This window comes from Leptinotarsa decemlineata, unplaced genomic scaffold (genome assembly GCF_025532065.1).
Source record: "Leptinotarsa decemlineata unplaced genomic scaffold, Ldec_3_MD MMD2_tig00000035_RagTag_RagTag, whole genome shotgun sequence".
NCBI classification, from domain to species: domain Eukaryota; kingdom Metazoa; phylum Arthropoda; class Insecta; order Coleoptera; family Chrysomelidae; genus Leptinotarsa; species Leptinotarsa decemlineata.
Window position 1 is genome coordinate 10067180 of NW_027412540.1, and position 15992 is coordinate 10083171.

General features: G+C 35.9%; 1 protein-coding gene and 1 pseudogene across 1 annotated transcript; both read left to right on the forward strand.

The window, feature by feature from the left end:
• The first annotated feature begins 12323 nt into the window (after positions 1-12323).
• Positions 12324-13141, forward strand: LOC141481111 (polyadenylate-binding protein 2-like). The gene has a single exon (XM_074172225.1). It carries the CDS (start codon positions 12324-12326, stop codon positions 13089-13091), a length of 768 nt encoding a protein of 255 aa, XP_074028326.1. The 3' UTR covers positions 13092-13141.
• A 1514-nt stretch (positions 13142-14655) lies between these two features.
• On the forward strand, positions 14656-15546 carry LOC141481141 (polyadenylate-binding protein 2 pseudogene; annotated as a pseudogene).
• The last annotated feature ends 446 nt before the right edge of the window (positions 15547-15992 follow it).

Below are 15992 nucleotides of genomic sequence, written 5' to 3' on the forward strand. Positions count from 1 at the left end.
CAAACATAAATATACCAAATGGTATACATCCGCGATTATATGCAATAATAAAAATAAAGCTAAACGACGCGAAAAGTACAAGAAAGTTGGTAATATGCAGTACAATTATCAATTCAACTGCCTTACAGTTATCATAAAAAACTAAATCCAAGCTTCATATGATATTTATTTAAATTCTATACGAGAATCTGTAGTATCTAATCCTCAATCATTGTGGTCATATGTACATTGAGTCAAATTTTTTCTGTACGTATGGGAGGTAACACCTAGAAACCGGTGTGTAGGTGATCTACTCAATTGATTTCAACGTGACTTTGCTACTGGACGAACGAGACGAATCTGCAAAGATCAGTAAGGTAACTTGCATAAATACCTGTCAGTGTCAATCATGGGATCGGCGGGGAAAGTAGTTCCTACTGCGTAGAAACGTTGGAAGAGATGAAAGTTTAGAAATTCCGTGTTGAAAAAATTGTTTCAGGCGGAGTGCACCGTCTGAATATTCCAAACCAACAAAATTCTTCTCAGCTAGTACTCCGAAACAAGTGTATCGATGGTCATCCTCACCATCCCATGGTAGTACGGTAGCCGATTGGGTTGGCGTGGGTGGTTTTCACTATACTCACCCAATCGATCGCTGTGTGATCCGGTGAATTGTTTAGGTTGTCCGCAGTGAGAAATGACCCGTCTGATAGCAAGAGTTGTTGATCTCGTGTCAAGTGTTGCAGCAATCTCAATATTGAAACACGTGAAAAGTACTCCGTACCTCTTTTTCTTTCCACGACCAATTGAGACAAATATTACATTGGGCCAGAAAATCTATTCCAACATACGTGAACGGAAATACGAATGCTTCGACTCTTTCCGCTGGAGTAGCAGATTACAGCCGGTTCTGGGCCTCCCCACACCACTATGTCGTATTAATTGCTTTTTTTTTGTTGTTGTTTAGTAACATCAAGGCGATGTGACCTTGAAGGGTCTGGTGCAGGGATCGTTCAGAATTTTTTTTTTCATATGAGATTTTTGGGTGTGTGTGAGAATGCACGGTACAGGGTTTCATCATGTGTTTGTCTATGTACTAACATACGTCTGCATACTTCGAAGATCCTTCAAGTAATGAATGTTCCATCGGTGTGTGTGAGCCCACCAAGTTAGTAGTGGAGGAGTGACGTCACAGCAATAACCGTTCAACGGCTAGAGAGCGACATGTTCACCCCACAACATGTGGCAGAGTAATGCGTATTCATCGGTCTGCTCTCACCTCCCTCGATGTAGTGAAGGATGTGACGTAACGCATCGCCCCAGACTCGTCATCAATGGTGAGACGCAGGCGGGCGAGGACTGTGCTATAGATGGTGACATGGACTTGTGAAAAAATACTATTTCTCGAAGTCAATATTAATAAATACAGCCCACTGGGAGGGCGTTCATATGTGAAGCTGCCTGAATGCATTGAATGGAGAACAGCTGTCGTGAATGTTCATAACGAAGATCAACACTGTTTTGCTTGGTCTATAACATCAGCATTATATCCTGCAAATGGTAGAGTGTCCGAAGTTACGTTATATCCACATTTTTCCAATGTTTTAGATGTCACAGGTATGGACTTTCCGGTTAAAGTTAATAATAAGAGTATTGAAAGATTTGAAGATAGGAATGATATTTCAATTAATGTTTACGGTTTAGAGAGTAAATTTGATAAGGGTAAAGTGAAGTATGATGTGATTGGTCCATTGCGGTACTCACAGAGAAGACTCCGGAGACATGTCAATTTGTTACTTATAACTGATGACTCCGGCAATAGTCATTATTGTTGGATCAAAGATCTTTCAAGATTAGTTTCCAGTCAACTATCAGCTCATGATCACAAAAAATATTTTTGTGATGGATGTTTGATATATTTTTCCAGCGAGAGATTGCTTTTACGTCATAAGATGAATGATTGTAATCTCGTTAGTACAACAACACCAACCACCAATTTTAAGATCAATAAATATGGTCGGATGGTTGCGGAAAATAAATTAATGTTTGAAAATTTTGAGAGACAAATGAGGGTACCATTTGTAGTATATGCTGATTTTGAATCAGTACTTGAACCGATTCACGTGAATGAGCCAAATCCAGAAAGTTCATACACGATTAAAACATTCAAACATGCTCCATATTCATTTGCTTATCTGATAAAATGTTCATATAATGATGATTTGTCAAAATTTGTTACATATAGGGGTGTAGATGCAGCTCAGAAATTTGTTAGTAGCATTGAAGATGATTTGAAAAAGATATATGAAAATCATCTCAGATACCCTATACCAATGGATGCACAAACCTTCGAAGAAGAGGAACAATTTGCTGCAGCCGGAACTTGTGGTATATGTAATAAACCATTTATTGATGGTGAAGTCAAAGTTAGAGATCATTGTCATGTTACAGGGAAGAAAAGATCACATGCCGCTCATTCCAAATGTAATTTGATTTTCAAAATCCCTAACTTTGTACCAATTATTTTCCACAATTTAAGCGGCTATGATTGCCATTTATTCATAAAAGAATTGTATAGGAATAAAGAGAAAGTTGATGTCATCCCACAAACAAAAAAGAAATACATATCTTTCACTAAGCATCTCTTCACAGTCACCTATATCGATAAAGATGGTAAGGTTAAGAAGAAATATCTCAAAATGAGATTTATTGATAGTTATAAATTTATGACTAATTCGTTGGAGAAGTTGGGTGCTAACTTGACCTCCGATCAATGTTTGGAGATGAATAAACATTTCCCACAAATTGAGAAATTCAATTTGATGAGGCAGAAAGGTGTATTTCCATATAGCTTCGTTGATGACATTGACAAATTGAATTATCCATCACTTCCAACAAAAAATTTGTATTCGAAGTCGAATGTATTGCTATTATGTGATGTTTTTGAAAACTTTCGCACCACAAGTTTGGAGGTTTATAATTTAGAGCCAGCACATTATTACACTGCACCTGGATTATCTTGGGATGCTATGTTGAAGTATACGAATATTGAATTGGAATTACTAACTGACATTGATATGATTCACTTTTTTCAAAAAGGTATACGAGGTGGAATTAGTCAGTGTAGTGAGAGGAAACATATAGCAAATAATAAATTTTTACCAAATTATAATCCCAATGAACCTTCCACATTCATTACATATTTAGATGCAACGAATCTATACGGTCATAGCATGTCACAACCTCTCAAACAAGTGAATTTACATGGTTGACACCAAATGAAATTCTCAACCTTGATATGATGAATGTGAGTTCTGATAGTCCGTACGGGTATGTGTTTGAAGTGGACATTCATTATCCACAAGAGTTGCATGATGAACATTCTGATCTTCCATTTTTAGTTGAAAAATTAATACCACCTCGTACACAATCGAAAATTCCCAAATTAATTCCAAATTTGAATGATAAAAGAAAATAAATATATTGTTCATTATAGAAATCTACAGCAAGACATCAAAAATGTTTTTTATTGTGATGAATACACATAGAGTATTGAAATTCAAACAATCACGTTGGATGAAACCCTATATAGATCTCAATACTGAAATGCGTAATAGGTCTAACAACAAATCTGTTAAAGATTTCTATAAACTAATGAATAATGCGGTATATGGAAAGACAATGGAGAATGTAGATAACAGAATTGATGTTAGACTCGTTACACATTGGGAAAATATAAAGAAAAATATAGGTGCCAGCACTCTCATATCCAGACCAAATTTCAAAAATTGTTCAATTTTCACAGAAAATTTCGTTGCCATTCAATTGGGTGAAGTTAAACTCCATTATGATAAACCATTATATTTGGGATTTTCTATATTAGAATTATCAAAAACAGTCATGTTCGACTTTTTCTATGGATGCATCAAACAACACTTTGGTGAAAATGTCTCTTTACTGTACACAAATACCGACTCACTCATTTTGAAAGTAAATACAGAAAATTTTTATGAATTCATGAAAAGTAACATAAGTAGGTTTGATACATCCAATTACAGTATAGTTAACCAATTCAATATTCCAGTAACAAGTTCAATCTTGGGTAACTTCAAAGATGAATTTCCGAATGATCCAATCATGAGCTTTTATGGTACAGGTGCAAAAGCGTATTACGTGAAATCCGTTGATGGTGAATTTAAAAAAGCCAAAAGGGGTTAAACGATCAGTTATAAAGAATGAATTGACATGCGAAGATTATCAAAAAATCGTCGAACAAGGTGGTATGATATTCAGAAAGATGAATTCATTTAGAAGCGTGTTGCATGATATGTATACTGAATTGAAAAATGAAGTTGCACTATCATACCACGACGGTAAACGATTTATCATTCCGAATACTACCCACACTCTTCCTTGGGGTCATAATGATACTGAATTTTATCAAAACGATCCAAATGATAACATTCGTTGGATAACCAATATAATTCAACAATCACAATCTCAGGAGACTCCATTGGATCAATTGATTAATTTATTATCTGCCGAGATCAATGATTGAAATATCATTCAATATCTTCAAAACCGGAAAATTCAATATTGATATTTATGTAGCCATTTATAATTAATAATATATGACAGAAGTAATGTGATATTAATGTATTATGTATGTATGTATATGTATTACTGTAATGAATATAAAATTATTAAAATTTTATTTGTATTATTTCTATTTCCCTAATCATTTACTGCAATATATAGTATAATGTAAATGAAAGGAATATCAGTTTGAAAAGAATCATCGTGGGTGCACAATGTCTAAAACAATCGATAAATTTGGTAGAAAAAGAAAATGGGGTGGTAATGTCATCCGAGGTCCACCCGGCAATGGATTTAAATTAACAAAAGATGGTCATTATGACATGCAAGGAAAAATATTGAAAAATACAAGCGAACCAATTGACAAGAGTGATTGTGTAACTGTATCATACCTTGAGGGGTAAATTAACGGAACGAAGAAGGTTATACTTCTAGCCCTACAAGCTGCAATACAATCCACAATAGGCAATATTGCTCGCGATGCCCGTCAAGCATTTGACGATAAAATTGCAGAGGCTCGGATAACTTTCACTCGTAAATTTGACAAACTTACAAATGATGTAGACATAAAAATGTCTGACATAACAGCGTCTACAAATAAAAATTTGATGCTATGTCAAACATAACAGCGACTACAATGAAAAAGTATGATGTACTGGAAGAGAGAGTTGAAGTTTTGGAGAAAAGCCATAAAGTCGGGCCATCAGGTGGACTGGGATATCCAGGACTGGACATTGATCCAAATGTTAGAATAATAAAATCAAAACCAAAACCAACAGATGACGTATTAATTGAACCAACATGGTGAATTTACTCCCGCGTTAGGTTAGGTTAGGTTAATACTTACGATAGGTTAGGTTAGGTTAGATTAGGTTAGGTTAGGTTAATACATACTGTAGGATAGGGTCATACATACGTTAGGTTAGGTGTTAGGTTAGGTTATTATTTACGGTAGGTTAGCTTCACACATACGTTAGGTTAGGTGTTCGGTTAGATGTTACGTTGGGAATGAATGGTGAAAGCATTCCACGCGCGCGCAAAGCGCGCGTTTACTAGAGGCCAGAGGTCCCGCCTACCAGGGGCCGGAGGCCCCGCCCGCCCGGGCGGAGCCCAGGCGGTGGGCATGGCCCTAACGGGCCACGCCCCCCCTTCGCCACCCACTTTTCAGAGAGCCCGCCCACCTTCCCTAAGCCCCGCCCCTCCCCTAAGCCCCGTCCCCTTCCCGAAGCCCCTTCCCGCCCCCAACTCCCAACACTTGCACATGCACAGCCCTACCCTCAACGCGCGTGCGCGCTCCCACCATTTTCCCACCACTCGCGCATTGATGTCGATACCCTCCGGAGACCATTCCACAACATTCAGTACGACAAGTCATCTCATCGAGAGCAGTCCACTCTAGTATAGCGCAGTACCTTCCAGTAAACTCTAGGTTTGCAAGTCGACTTATATAGGTAGTGGTGGTAGTGCGACTCCCACTTGACTCGTTTAGAGTGGAAGAGAAGGAGAAGTTATCCCACTATCCTTTCACATGATGTTGATTTGTATAAATAGAGATCGTTGGTATAGGAGAGAGCATTCAGAGTTTCTGTAAGTCATCTCTTAATATTTCTAATCGAATTAGTAAAATGCCGTTTCAAAAAGAGTGGAATGAAAAACCAAAAGTGTGTGTCTACCCAATGATGATTGCAGGGGCTATTGTGTGCTACTTTTGCCAAATAAGTAGACCTAAGGATTCAATCAACCCATGTACTGGTTTGTGTAGTGATTGTGTGTCGCGGATTCAACTATCGCCTCCTTCTCATCCGCCGAAGCGAACAAAATCGGATTATTGTCAACAACAGTTACAGTGTCTGAAGTGTTCCGAACCTATAATATTTAATAATATAGGTATCTGTAGAAATATTTGTGGTACCTGTACTGCCGTTCCAGCTCCACTGCAACGTTGATTGCGTTGTGATACATATTCCATGAATTGTTGGAATCATGTATGCAATACATGTAGAAGTACTTGGGATCTGTATGAGAAGGTTGGTCAACTCTACCCAAATAGGAGAATTCATTTTTTTCATGTTGTTGGTGTCTGACGCATGAGCAACAAATATTGAGGAATAGAGTCAAAGAACGTTCCACATCCACAGAGACATATTAATATTTTTTATTATCGTTATTGTCCTCTATTATTAATATATATATATATATATATATATTATATATATATATATATATATATATATATATATATATATATATATATATTGAGTTTATTTGTATTATTTTCTCACATTTAAAAATACATGCATGCAACACAAAGTTTTCCTCTTAAATGACTAAGATTGTTACATGCGTGAATAGTTTAGTGAAAGAGCGCATGTGTCAGTTGATGAAAGAGCGCATGCGCTAGTTTATTTTCTTCTATAAATGGTGAGGTCTCAGTAACATCATCACCTTTCCTATCCACATTCTATTGCTATCACATATCATTCCTCAGACCTTAATAATCATTATCATGAGCTCTATGCCGCTATTGATTGCTGAAGATTGTTCACCACTTGTTGATATCGATCAGACTGATTTTGAAAATATTCCAGTATTACATTTATCGAGCCAAGATTCGAGGTTTGATAACTTCTCGAAATTTTTTAGAATTTGTGTTTTTGAAACCATTCTTCAGATGATATTGTTTATATGGAGCATTCGTTATTTTCAATATTTTCTTTATTTCAAAGTTTCTTTATTATCAACATCTTGTGGATTCTTCAAAAAGATCATATCATACAATTCTGGACTACCTGCACATTCATATTTTTTCACTTTATTAGCATCCCAAAATGAAATGTTTCCATCTTTGAAATGCACCACTAGACTTCCCATTTTCAGCTTTTGTGTAATAGGATCCATACGTACGCCAAATGTTCCATCATATGCTGGATTTCTAGATTGTACATTATTCAAATGTTTCATCAAAACATCTTCACCACTTTCATTCATATCAGGTGAGGTGTCAGGATCCGAGGAATCGATGTGGGACGATGATGGTGTTTCGAATAGAGTTGTTCTCATATCGTCTTGAAGTGTGCTCGTGTCACTATTCACAGATGATACACTAGCAAAAGATTGTTTTCTTCCTATTGGAGTAATCATGGGATAATTTGAAGTAGATTGAACAGTTCCATGATTTGGTGATAACACTGGTGATTTAGAAGTAGCGTTTGATGATAAAACATTCAATGGTTTCATTACGGGCTCATACAATCTTTCAAATGTCGTACGATTTTCAATATTATCATTCTTGATAGAGTTGAATTTCTGCCTGACAGCTTCTGTTGTCTCTACTAGTTGACGTTTCAAATTCATTTCATTGTTTTTATTTTCAGAATCGTTTTTTGTATTAAAATGCCCTTTTTTAAATTATAGCTTAATTCGCTGATGAAGTGACCTCTACATAATCAGTGATCGAATAAGTTTCAAAAACAAGATCATGGGTGTGTTATCATTTAACACACTATGAAGTCTATTTACAAGCTTTATTTACATACTTATTCACAATGATATACATGATTTATTTTTTATTACATAGTTTCTGGTTTTCACGCACAACGTGTCTAGTTTCACCAAACAACGCCAACAACACTGTTCTTTCGTCAGTGTCAACTGTCATTTCATAGTACATGTTTTAGCGACACCACTAACAACCGAAAAGTACTATGCACATATACTACACCTCTCTCTTTTAAGCTAAACTTAGCCTACTTATTTACAATATGCCTTTGTACAATATTTAAATTCAGTAATTAGTCCAATACAAAATCTGACAATTTTTGTGGTTGTATTGTACTTCGTTTAGGTCTCTTATCTACTATCTTGGATTTGCAATCTAATTCAGGAGGAGTCCTCTTACTTTTTGTGTCTTTTATCAAGAATTTTCTGTTTCTTTCTATTACACTACCATTTTAGGTTTAATCAAATAAGTTCTTGGTTTTCTCTAATTTATTTAAAATTCCACCTGGGACCCATTCTGATTTATCTTGCTTTTGAACTCTTACTTTTTTCCCTTCCTTTAATTCTGGTAAACTTCTAACATGATTATCAAATTGAATTTTTGAGTCAATTTTCAGAGAAAGGCATATAGAAGTAATGTCAAAAAGGACGAATCGCCAGGCATTTCATCAACGCATGGACCACCGCATGGACAACCAATTATAGAAGAGGTCATTATTCACCTTATTGAAACTCCAGCAACTGGAGTTTAGTCGTTCAAATAACCTGGGAGTGAATGTGATAACGATATATGATATATGGATTCAAGTTTAGTTGTTTTTCATTTATACTTAGGATGTTTATTGATAAATAGAATTCAATAAATTTTTGAAAATTTTCTTTATATTGTTATTTTTTAATATGTGGATGGTAAAAGTATTTGAGAGATATCCATCGACGGCCACTTGCAGGAAACGTTCTTCCAGGAAGCTGAAGAGTCATATACAAAAATGATCCAAAAAGCCATAGAATCGAAGTTTGACGAGCAAAGGTCTTATTGGAAATATCGAGCGCAAAATCTCTTGACTCTCTATATCTCCCCATTACGTTATTCCAAATATGGGTGATGGTGACATAAGATAAAAGGTCGTCTTTCGATCTTTGTTTCTGAAAGCCATACTGATGATCGCTCAAGATGTAAAAGCCTTCCAAATATTTGAGGATATGGTGGTTTACGGTTCACTTTGTGATTTTTGACATCAGTGATAGCAAAGTGAATGGTCTATAGTTATTTAGAATATTTTTCTTATCCTTTTTGAGAATACGCTGAACGCGAGCAATCTTCCAACAAGAAGTATAAATCTTTTTCTTGTAAGCCAGGTTGTTACACTTTGCCTTAGTATTTTTCATGTCATGTATTATATCAATGCGAAATAATATTAAGCGGAGAGTCAAAGACAACTTATCTAAAATATATTTTTATTTCAGGTTATGTGTGAAAGAAACCAATTCTTCCAAGCATTCACCTGAGGCTTGAGTGATGAATAAATATGTAAAAAACTTTTCGAAAATTGAAATAGTTTCAAACTTCATTGTTACGTTTCAATTTAGCACTAGATTAAACTGCTCTTATGTGACCTTTCAAAACACTACGTTACCTTTTAAGATCTTTATTCAAAGGATATTAACAATGTAATTAAGTTATAAGTAGATTTTATTCATTTAACATCATAGTAATGGGAATCTTCCGTTCCATAGAAAACTATTCCTGAAATGTACAAGAAATATATGTATGCTCCCTGATTAACTGCTTTGACCAGTACTTACACATTCTCCTATTGCCAATCGACGTTGGAGATCCGAAAATTCCTCGCTAGGTTGAAATAGTTGTTATTGTTTGTTTCTCAGTTTACTTCGCCTATCATTCTTCAGCCGTTGTCTGCCTTATTCTCTATACCTTCCCAAGAATATTTCTTGCATAGATTGTTATCCATCACTTCCAGAAGGATTACCTACATATTAGAGCCATATCGCCTGAAAAACAATATTAGTTACCTCTGGTTTCTGAATACTGTTTGATATTTTTGGTAGATATTCTGCTTAAGATGAATGTTCAAATATTCGTACTGAAAGGGAAGGATGTGGCGAATTACCTTATATGTTTCTATTCCAACGCATGAATAAGGATTGGTAAATAGTTGGAAATAGGTTGGAACAATATTTTTGTAAACATTCAATTTCAAGGTTAAGGGACAGCTGTTGGTTGACATCCACCGGACTTTCGTAGTGTCGTTCCGACGAACTACACCGAACTAGTTCTACAGTTGTTCACGGGTGGAGGATTGATCGGTTACTCAAATTGTCAAGGGTTGTTTAGGGTTGCATTGCTATGAGAAGGAGTTTTGATGGGTCATGGACTTGTTGATGATGTCTCAAGTGGCTGTGGAGGAATTGATAGATTTATGATGTTGTGCACAGCGCCCCCATGGTGCTTGTAGTGTAGATTGGACGCACTGTGGCAACAACTGGTTAGCTGTCAGAGGTGGCAGTCTCTTAGTATTCGGAAGTTGGCCTTCGATGAGCGTTGGTTCGGAGTTCAAGGGTACCATCAGACTGATTGTAGGATATATATGGTTGTATTTGGGCCATCCTTCACGGGGATTATTTCTACAAGTCAGGATTGAATAGTGGAAGACTGATTGGTCATTTTGGTGTGGATATTTGCAGTCTGAAACTTAAGCTCTTTTGAGGATTTGTGGTGGTTACCGAACTCGTGCCAGGTGGAAGGATTTTCGAAATTAGATTCATAAGAAACAGAAGGCCCTTAGTCACTCATCAAGTCCCAGTAGGACTTCCGTGCAGAGCACCGCACACGAAGAAACGTATAGAAAACTCCTTGGCCAGGGTTTTTTTTTTCTTCTTTCCTTTTTTATTTATCTTTCTGGATCTTATTTGGTGATCCATTTCTGGTCCAGCTTGTCGTGCCCTACAGGGTGATCTATCTTGGTGGTGCTACAGGGTGATCCATCTCTGCCGTACTACAGGGTGATCCATCTCAGCAGTACTACAGGGTGATCCACTTCCGTCGAACCACGGGGTAGCCTAACACCATGTACCGGGTGGCCCAAAAGGAGCACTCAAGTTATAATTGATTTAATTGAATATTTGTGATATACTGAGATATTTGAATAACTGTTGCCCTTATGTTTATTGATACCTGTTGATATAGTGTTTGTTTATCGTTCATTGATAAAGAGTTTGTTTATTGATACCAGATTGATATAGTGATTCATCTGTGAAATATAAATTGAGGTATATTCTTCCTTTCACGATTGCTGATTGACACCGATGCGCCTACGCCTGAGCTCACGCGACGCAAACGAGTTTGTCTCACCTTCCAATACTAGTATTTACGATTTCACCTACTCAATTTTCGTGGTAGTTTTACTCGACGTATTGTAGTTTGTTTTGAGCGTCGTTACTACCGTAATTAATGGCTGATTGAATTCGTGCTTATATACACCGCGCTCTTGTATTGACATCTGAACATCGCGTAGTAGTGTGAATATTGCATTGTTGTCTTAGAAGCGTTGTTGGTTAATCCATGTAAGTTAGGATTACTGAATAAATCATATTGGGGATCTTTATCTTTTATTTCCAATATTAATTGGTAAGTTATTGATATTGTGAGTTACTTAGGGTATCTGGAGGATTAAATTCACCTGGCGCCCATTGAGATCTATTTGAAATTTGCTAAGTTGTTTAACCCACTCCCGTCTCCACTGTTTAGCTTGGCCGCGGATACCCATCTGTCTTATTTGTTACCGACAGATGATTTAGTCTCCTCTTGTGGTTTATGAGGTGACATCATATATTTTAAGGCGAGTGAAAAATTGACAACAATTCAAGTACATCTGTGTTGTAATTAGTAAAAATTCCACTATGAATAATTCTGTTTCAATATTGTTTGTTCAATATTTCAATTCTCACTTTCAATGTTATTTGCCAAGAATTTTCGAAACTTAACAAGAATGAATGAATAATTAGGAAAACTAGATTTTGTTGCTAGTTCAGTGCCTTTTTAGAGAGCCATGAAGAATAATCAATATTGGAGTAATTATAATTCAGGTATATTTTATACGTATTAATCTACTACAATCAATTTGTCATTCTACCTTATCACAAATGAGACTGCACACTTAGGTACTCACTCAATCAAATTATCTAGTTAATATACCTGTGTATATGAGTGAGAATATAAGTTGGCAATAATGAAACAGGTAGAAAAAGAGAATATAAAAGCTTCTGTTTGGATCTATAATGTTAGTTATTCTCTGGATTTGAAGAAGGTGGTTACTAAAGAGATACGACCTGAAATTCAAACTATGGCCAACAAAGGAAACATTTGGTTAGCTGATGAGATCCTAGATTATGAATTGAGTGATATCAAGGAGGAAGATCATTCTTGTGAAGACAAAACGTTTGATGAAATTGACATCGCACCCGATCCTGAGATAGAAAGAATGAAAGCTAGAGTCCGTGAAATGGAAGAAGAATTAGCTAAATTGAAACAAATACAGAACCAAGTTGGCGAGCGAATCAAAATGTGCACCCCTCCAGTCCAATTGTCAATGAAAGAAAAAATGGAAGTGGATAATCGTAGCATATACATTGGTAATGTAGATTACGGTGCAACTGCTGGAGAGTTGGAACAACATTTCCAAATCTGCGGTTCCATCAATAGAATAACTATTCCTTGCAACAAATACGACCAGCATCCAAAAGGATTTGCGTATATTGAATTTGAGGACAGGGAATCTGCAGAAACTGCAATAACATTAGATGAGTCAATTTTCAGAGGAAGGCATATAAAAGTAATGTCAAAAAGGACGAATCGCCCGGGCATTTCATCAACGCATAGACCACCCAGAGGACGCGGTGCATTCCGTGGATCCCGAGGGATGACTAGAGCATTTTATTGCGGAAACAGAGCTTCGATAAGAACCAATTATAGAAGAGGTCATTATTCACCTTATTGAAACTCCAGCAACTGGAGTTTAGTCGTTCAAATAACCTGGGAGTGAATGCGATAACGATATATGATATATGGATTCAAGTTTAGTTGATTTTCATTTATACTCAGGATGTTTATTAAATAAATAGAATTCAATAAATTTTTGAAAATTTTCTTTTTATTGTCATTTTTTTATGTTAACCGTCAATTGGGGTGACTTTGTCCTCTGGCCTGTCATTGCCCAGTTTTAAAAAAACAGTTTCACGCTTCCATAGTAGATAGCTGAAAGGTCGACGAGGCGCTGCAATCAATGAGTTGTACCTCCACAATGGTATATTCAGCAAAAGAAACCACAAAACAATTACCGGCAATCACTATCAAATATTTAACTTTGATGACTGATACCTACAAAACAAACCACATCGTTTCAATATGAGTAATACTGTCAATTCGACCTTGACTTGGCCTTTATACCGAGAAGGTGTGGGTTAGTTTATTTTTTATTGTATATGGCACTCCACCCGAATCCAAGTGGAATGACGAGACAAGAGTGATATCGTAAGCAAAGCAATATATTGGATTTTAAGTTCTTTCCAATAAGTCGTTGATATACAATGAAAAAGAAATTTGGAGACAATATGGATTTCTGGGCGACAAAAGCGTGGATGGTAAAAGTATTTGAGAGATATCCATTGACGGCCACTTGCAGGAAACGTTTTTCCAGGAGCTGAAGAGTCATATACAAAAATGATCCAAAAAGCCATAGAATCGAAGTTTGACGAGCAAAGGTCTTATTAGAAATAAGATGTTGAAGCCTTCCAAATATTTGAGGATATGGTGGTTTACGGTTCTCTTTGTGATTTTTGACATCAGTTATAGAAAAGTGAATGGTCTATAGTTATTTAGAATATTTTTCTTGTCCTTTTTGAGAATACGCTGAACGCGAGCAATCTTCCAACAAGAAGTATAAATCTCTTTCTTGTAAGCCAGGTTGTTACACTTTGCCTCAGTATTTTTCATGTCATGTCAATGCGAAATAATATAAAGCAGGGGGTCAAAGACAACTTATCTAAAATATATTTTTATTGTCAGGTTATGTGAAAGAAAACAATTCTTCCAAGCATTCACCTGAGGCTTGAGTGATGAATATAAGTATGAGTATAAATATGTAAAAAACTTTTCGAAAATTGAAATAAATAGTTTCGAACTTCATATATTTTAGGGCGAGTGAAAAATTGACAACAATTCAAGTACATCTGTGTTCTGATTAGTGAAAATTCCACTATGAATAATTTTGTTTCAATATTGTTTGTTCAATATTTCAATTCTCACTTTCAATGTTATTTGCCAAGAATTTTCGAAACTTAACAAGAATGAATGAATAATTAGAAAAACTAGTTTTTGTTGCTAGTTCAGTGCCTTTTTCAAAGAGCCATGAAGAATAATAATCATATTGGAGTAATTATAATTCAGGTATATTTTATACGTATTAATCTCCTACAATTAATTTGTCATTCTACCTCATCACAAATGAGACTGCACACTTAGGTACTCACTTAATCAAATTATCTAATTATTATACCTGTGTATATGAGTGGAGAATATAAGTTGGCAATAATGAAACAGGTAGAAAAAGAGAATATAAAAGCTTTCTGTTGGGATCTATAATGTTAGTTATTCTCTGAATTTGAAGAAGGTGGTTACTAAAGAGATACGACCTAAAATTCAAACTATGGCCAACAAAGGAAACATTTGGTTAGCTGATGAGATCCTAGATTATGAATTGAGTGATATCAAGGAGGAAGATCATTCTTGTGAAGACAAAACGTTTGATGAAATTGACATCGCACCCGATCCTGAGATAGAAAGAATGAAAGCTAGAGTCCGTGAAATGGAAGAAGAATTAGCTAAATTGAAACAAATACAGAACCAAGTTGGCAAGCGAATCAAAATGTGCACCCCTCCAGTCCAATTGTCAATGAAAGAAAAAATGGAAGTGGATAATCGTAGCATATACATTAGTAATGTAGATTACGGTGCAACTGCTGAAGAGTTGGAACAACATTTCCAAATCTGCGGCCCCATAAATAGAATAACTATTCCTTGCAACAAATACGACCAGCATCCAAAAGGATTTGCGTATATTGAATTTGAGGACAGGGAATCTGCAGAAACTGCAATTACATTAGATGAGTCAATTTTCAGAGGAAGGCATATAAAAGTAATGTCAAAAAGGACGAATTGCCCGGGCATTTCATCAACGCATAGACCACCCAGAGGACGCGGTGCATTCCGTGAATCCCGAGGGATGACTAGAGCATTTTATTGCAGAAACAGAGCTTCGATAAGAACCAATTATAGAAGAGGTCATTATTCACCTTATTGAAACTCCAGCAACTGGAGTTTAGTCGTTCAAATAACCTGGGAGTGAATGTGATAACGATATATGATATATGGATTCAAGTTTAGTTGTTTTTCATTTATACTTAGGATGTTTATTAAATAAATAGAATTCAATAAATTTTTGAAAATTTTCTTTATATTGTTATTTTTTTATATGTGGATGGTAAAAGTATTTGAGAGATATCCATCGACGGCCACTTGCAGGAAACGTTCTTCCAGGAAGCTGAAGAGTCATATACAAAAATGATCCAAAAAGCCATAGAATCGAAGTTTGACGAGCAAAGGTCTTATTAGAAATAAGATGTTGAAGCCTTCCAAATATTTGAGGATATGGTGGTTTACGGTTCTCTTTGTGATTTTTGACATCAGTGATAGAAAAGTGAATGGTCTATAGTTATTTAGAATATTTTTCTTGTCCTTTTTGAGAATAAGCTGAACGCGAGCAATCTTCCAACAAGAAGTATAAATCTCTTTCTTGTAAGCCAGGTTGTTACACTTTGCCTTAGTATTTTTCATGTCATGT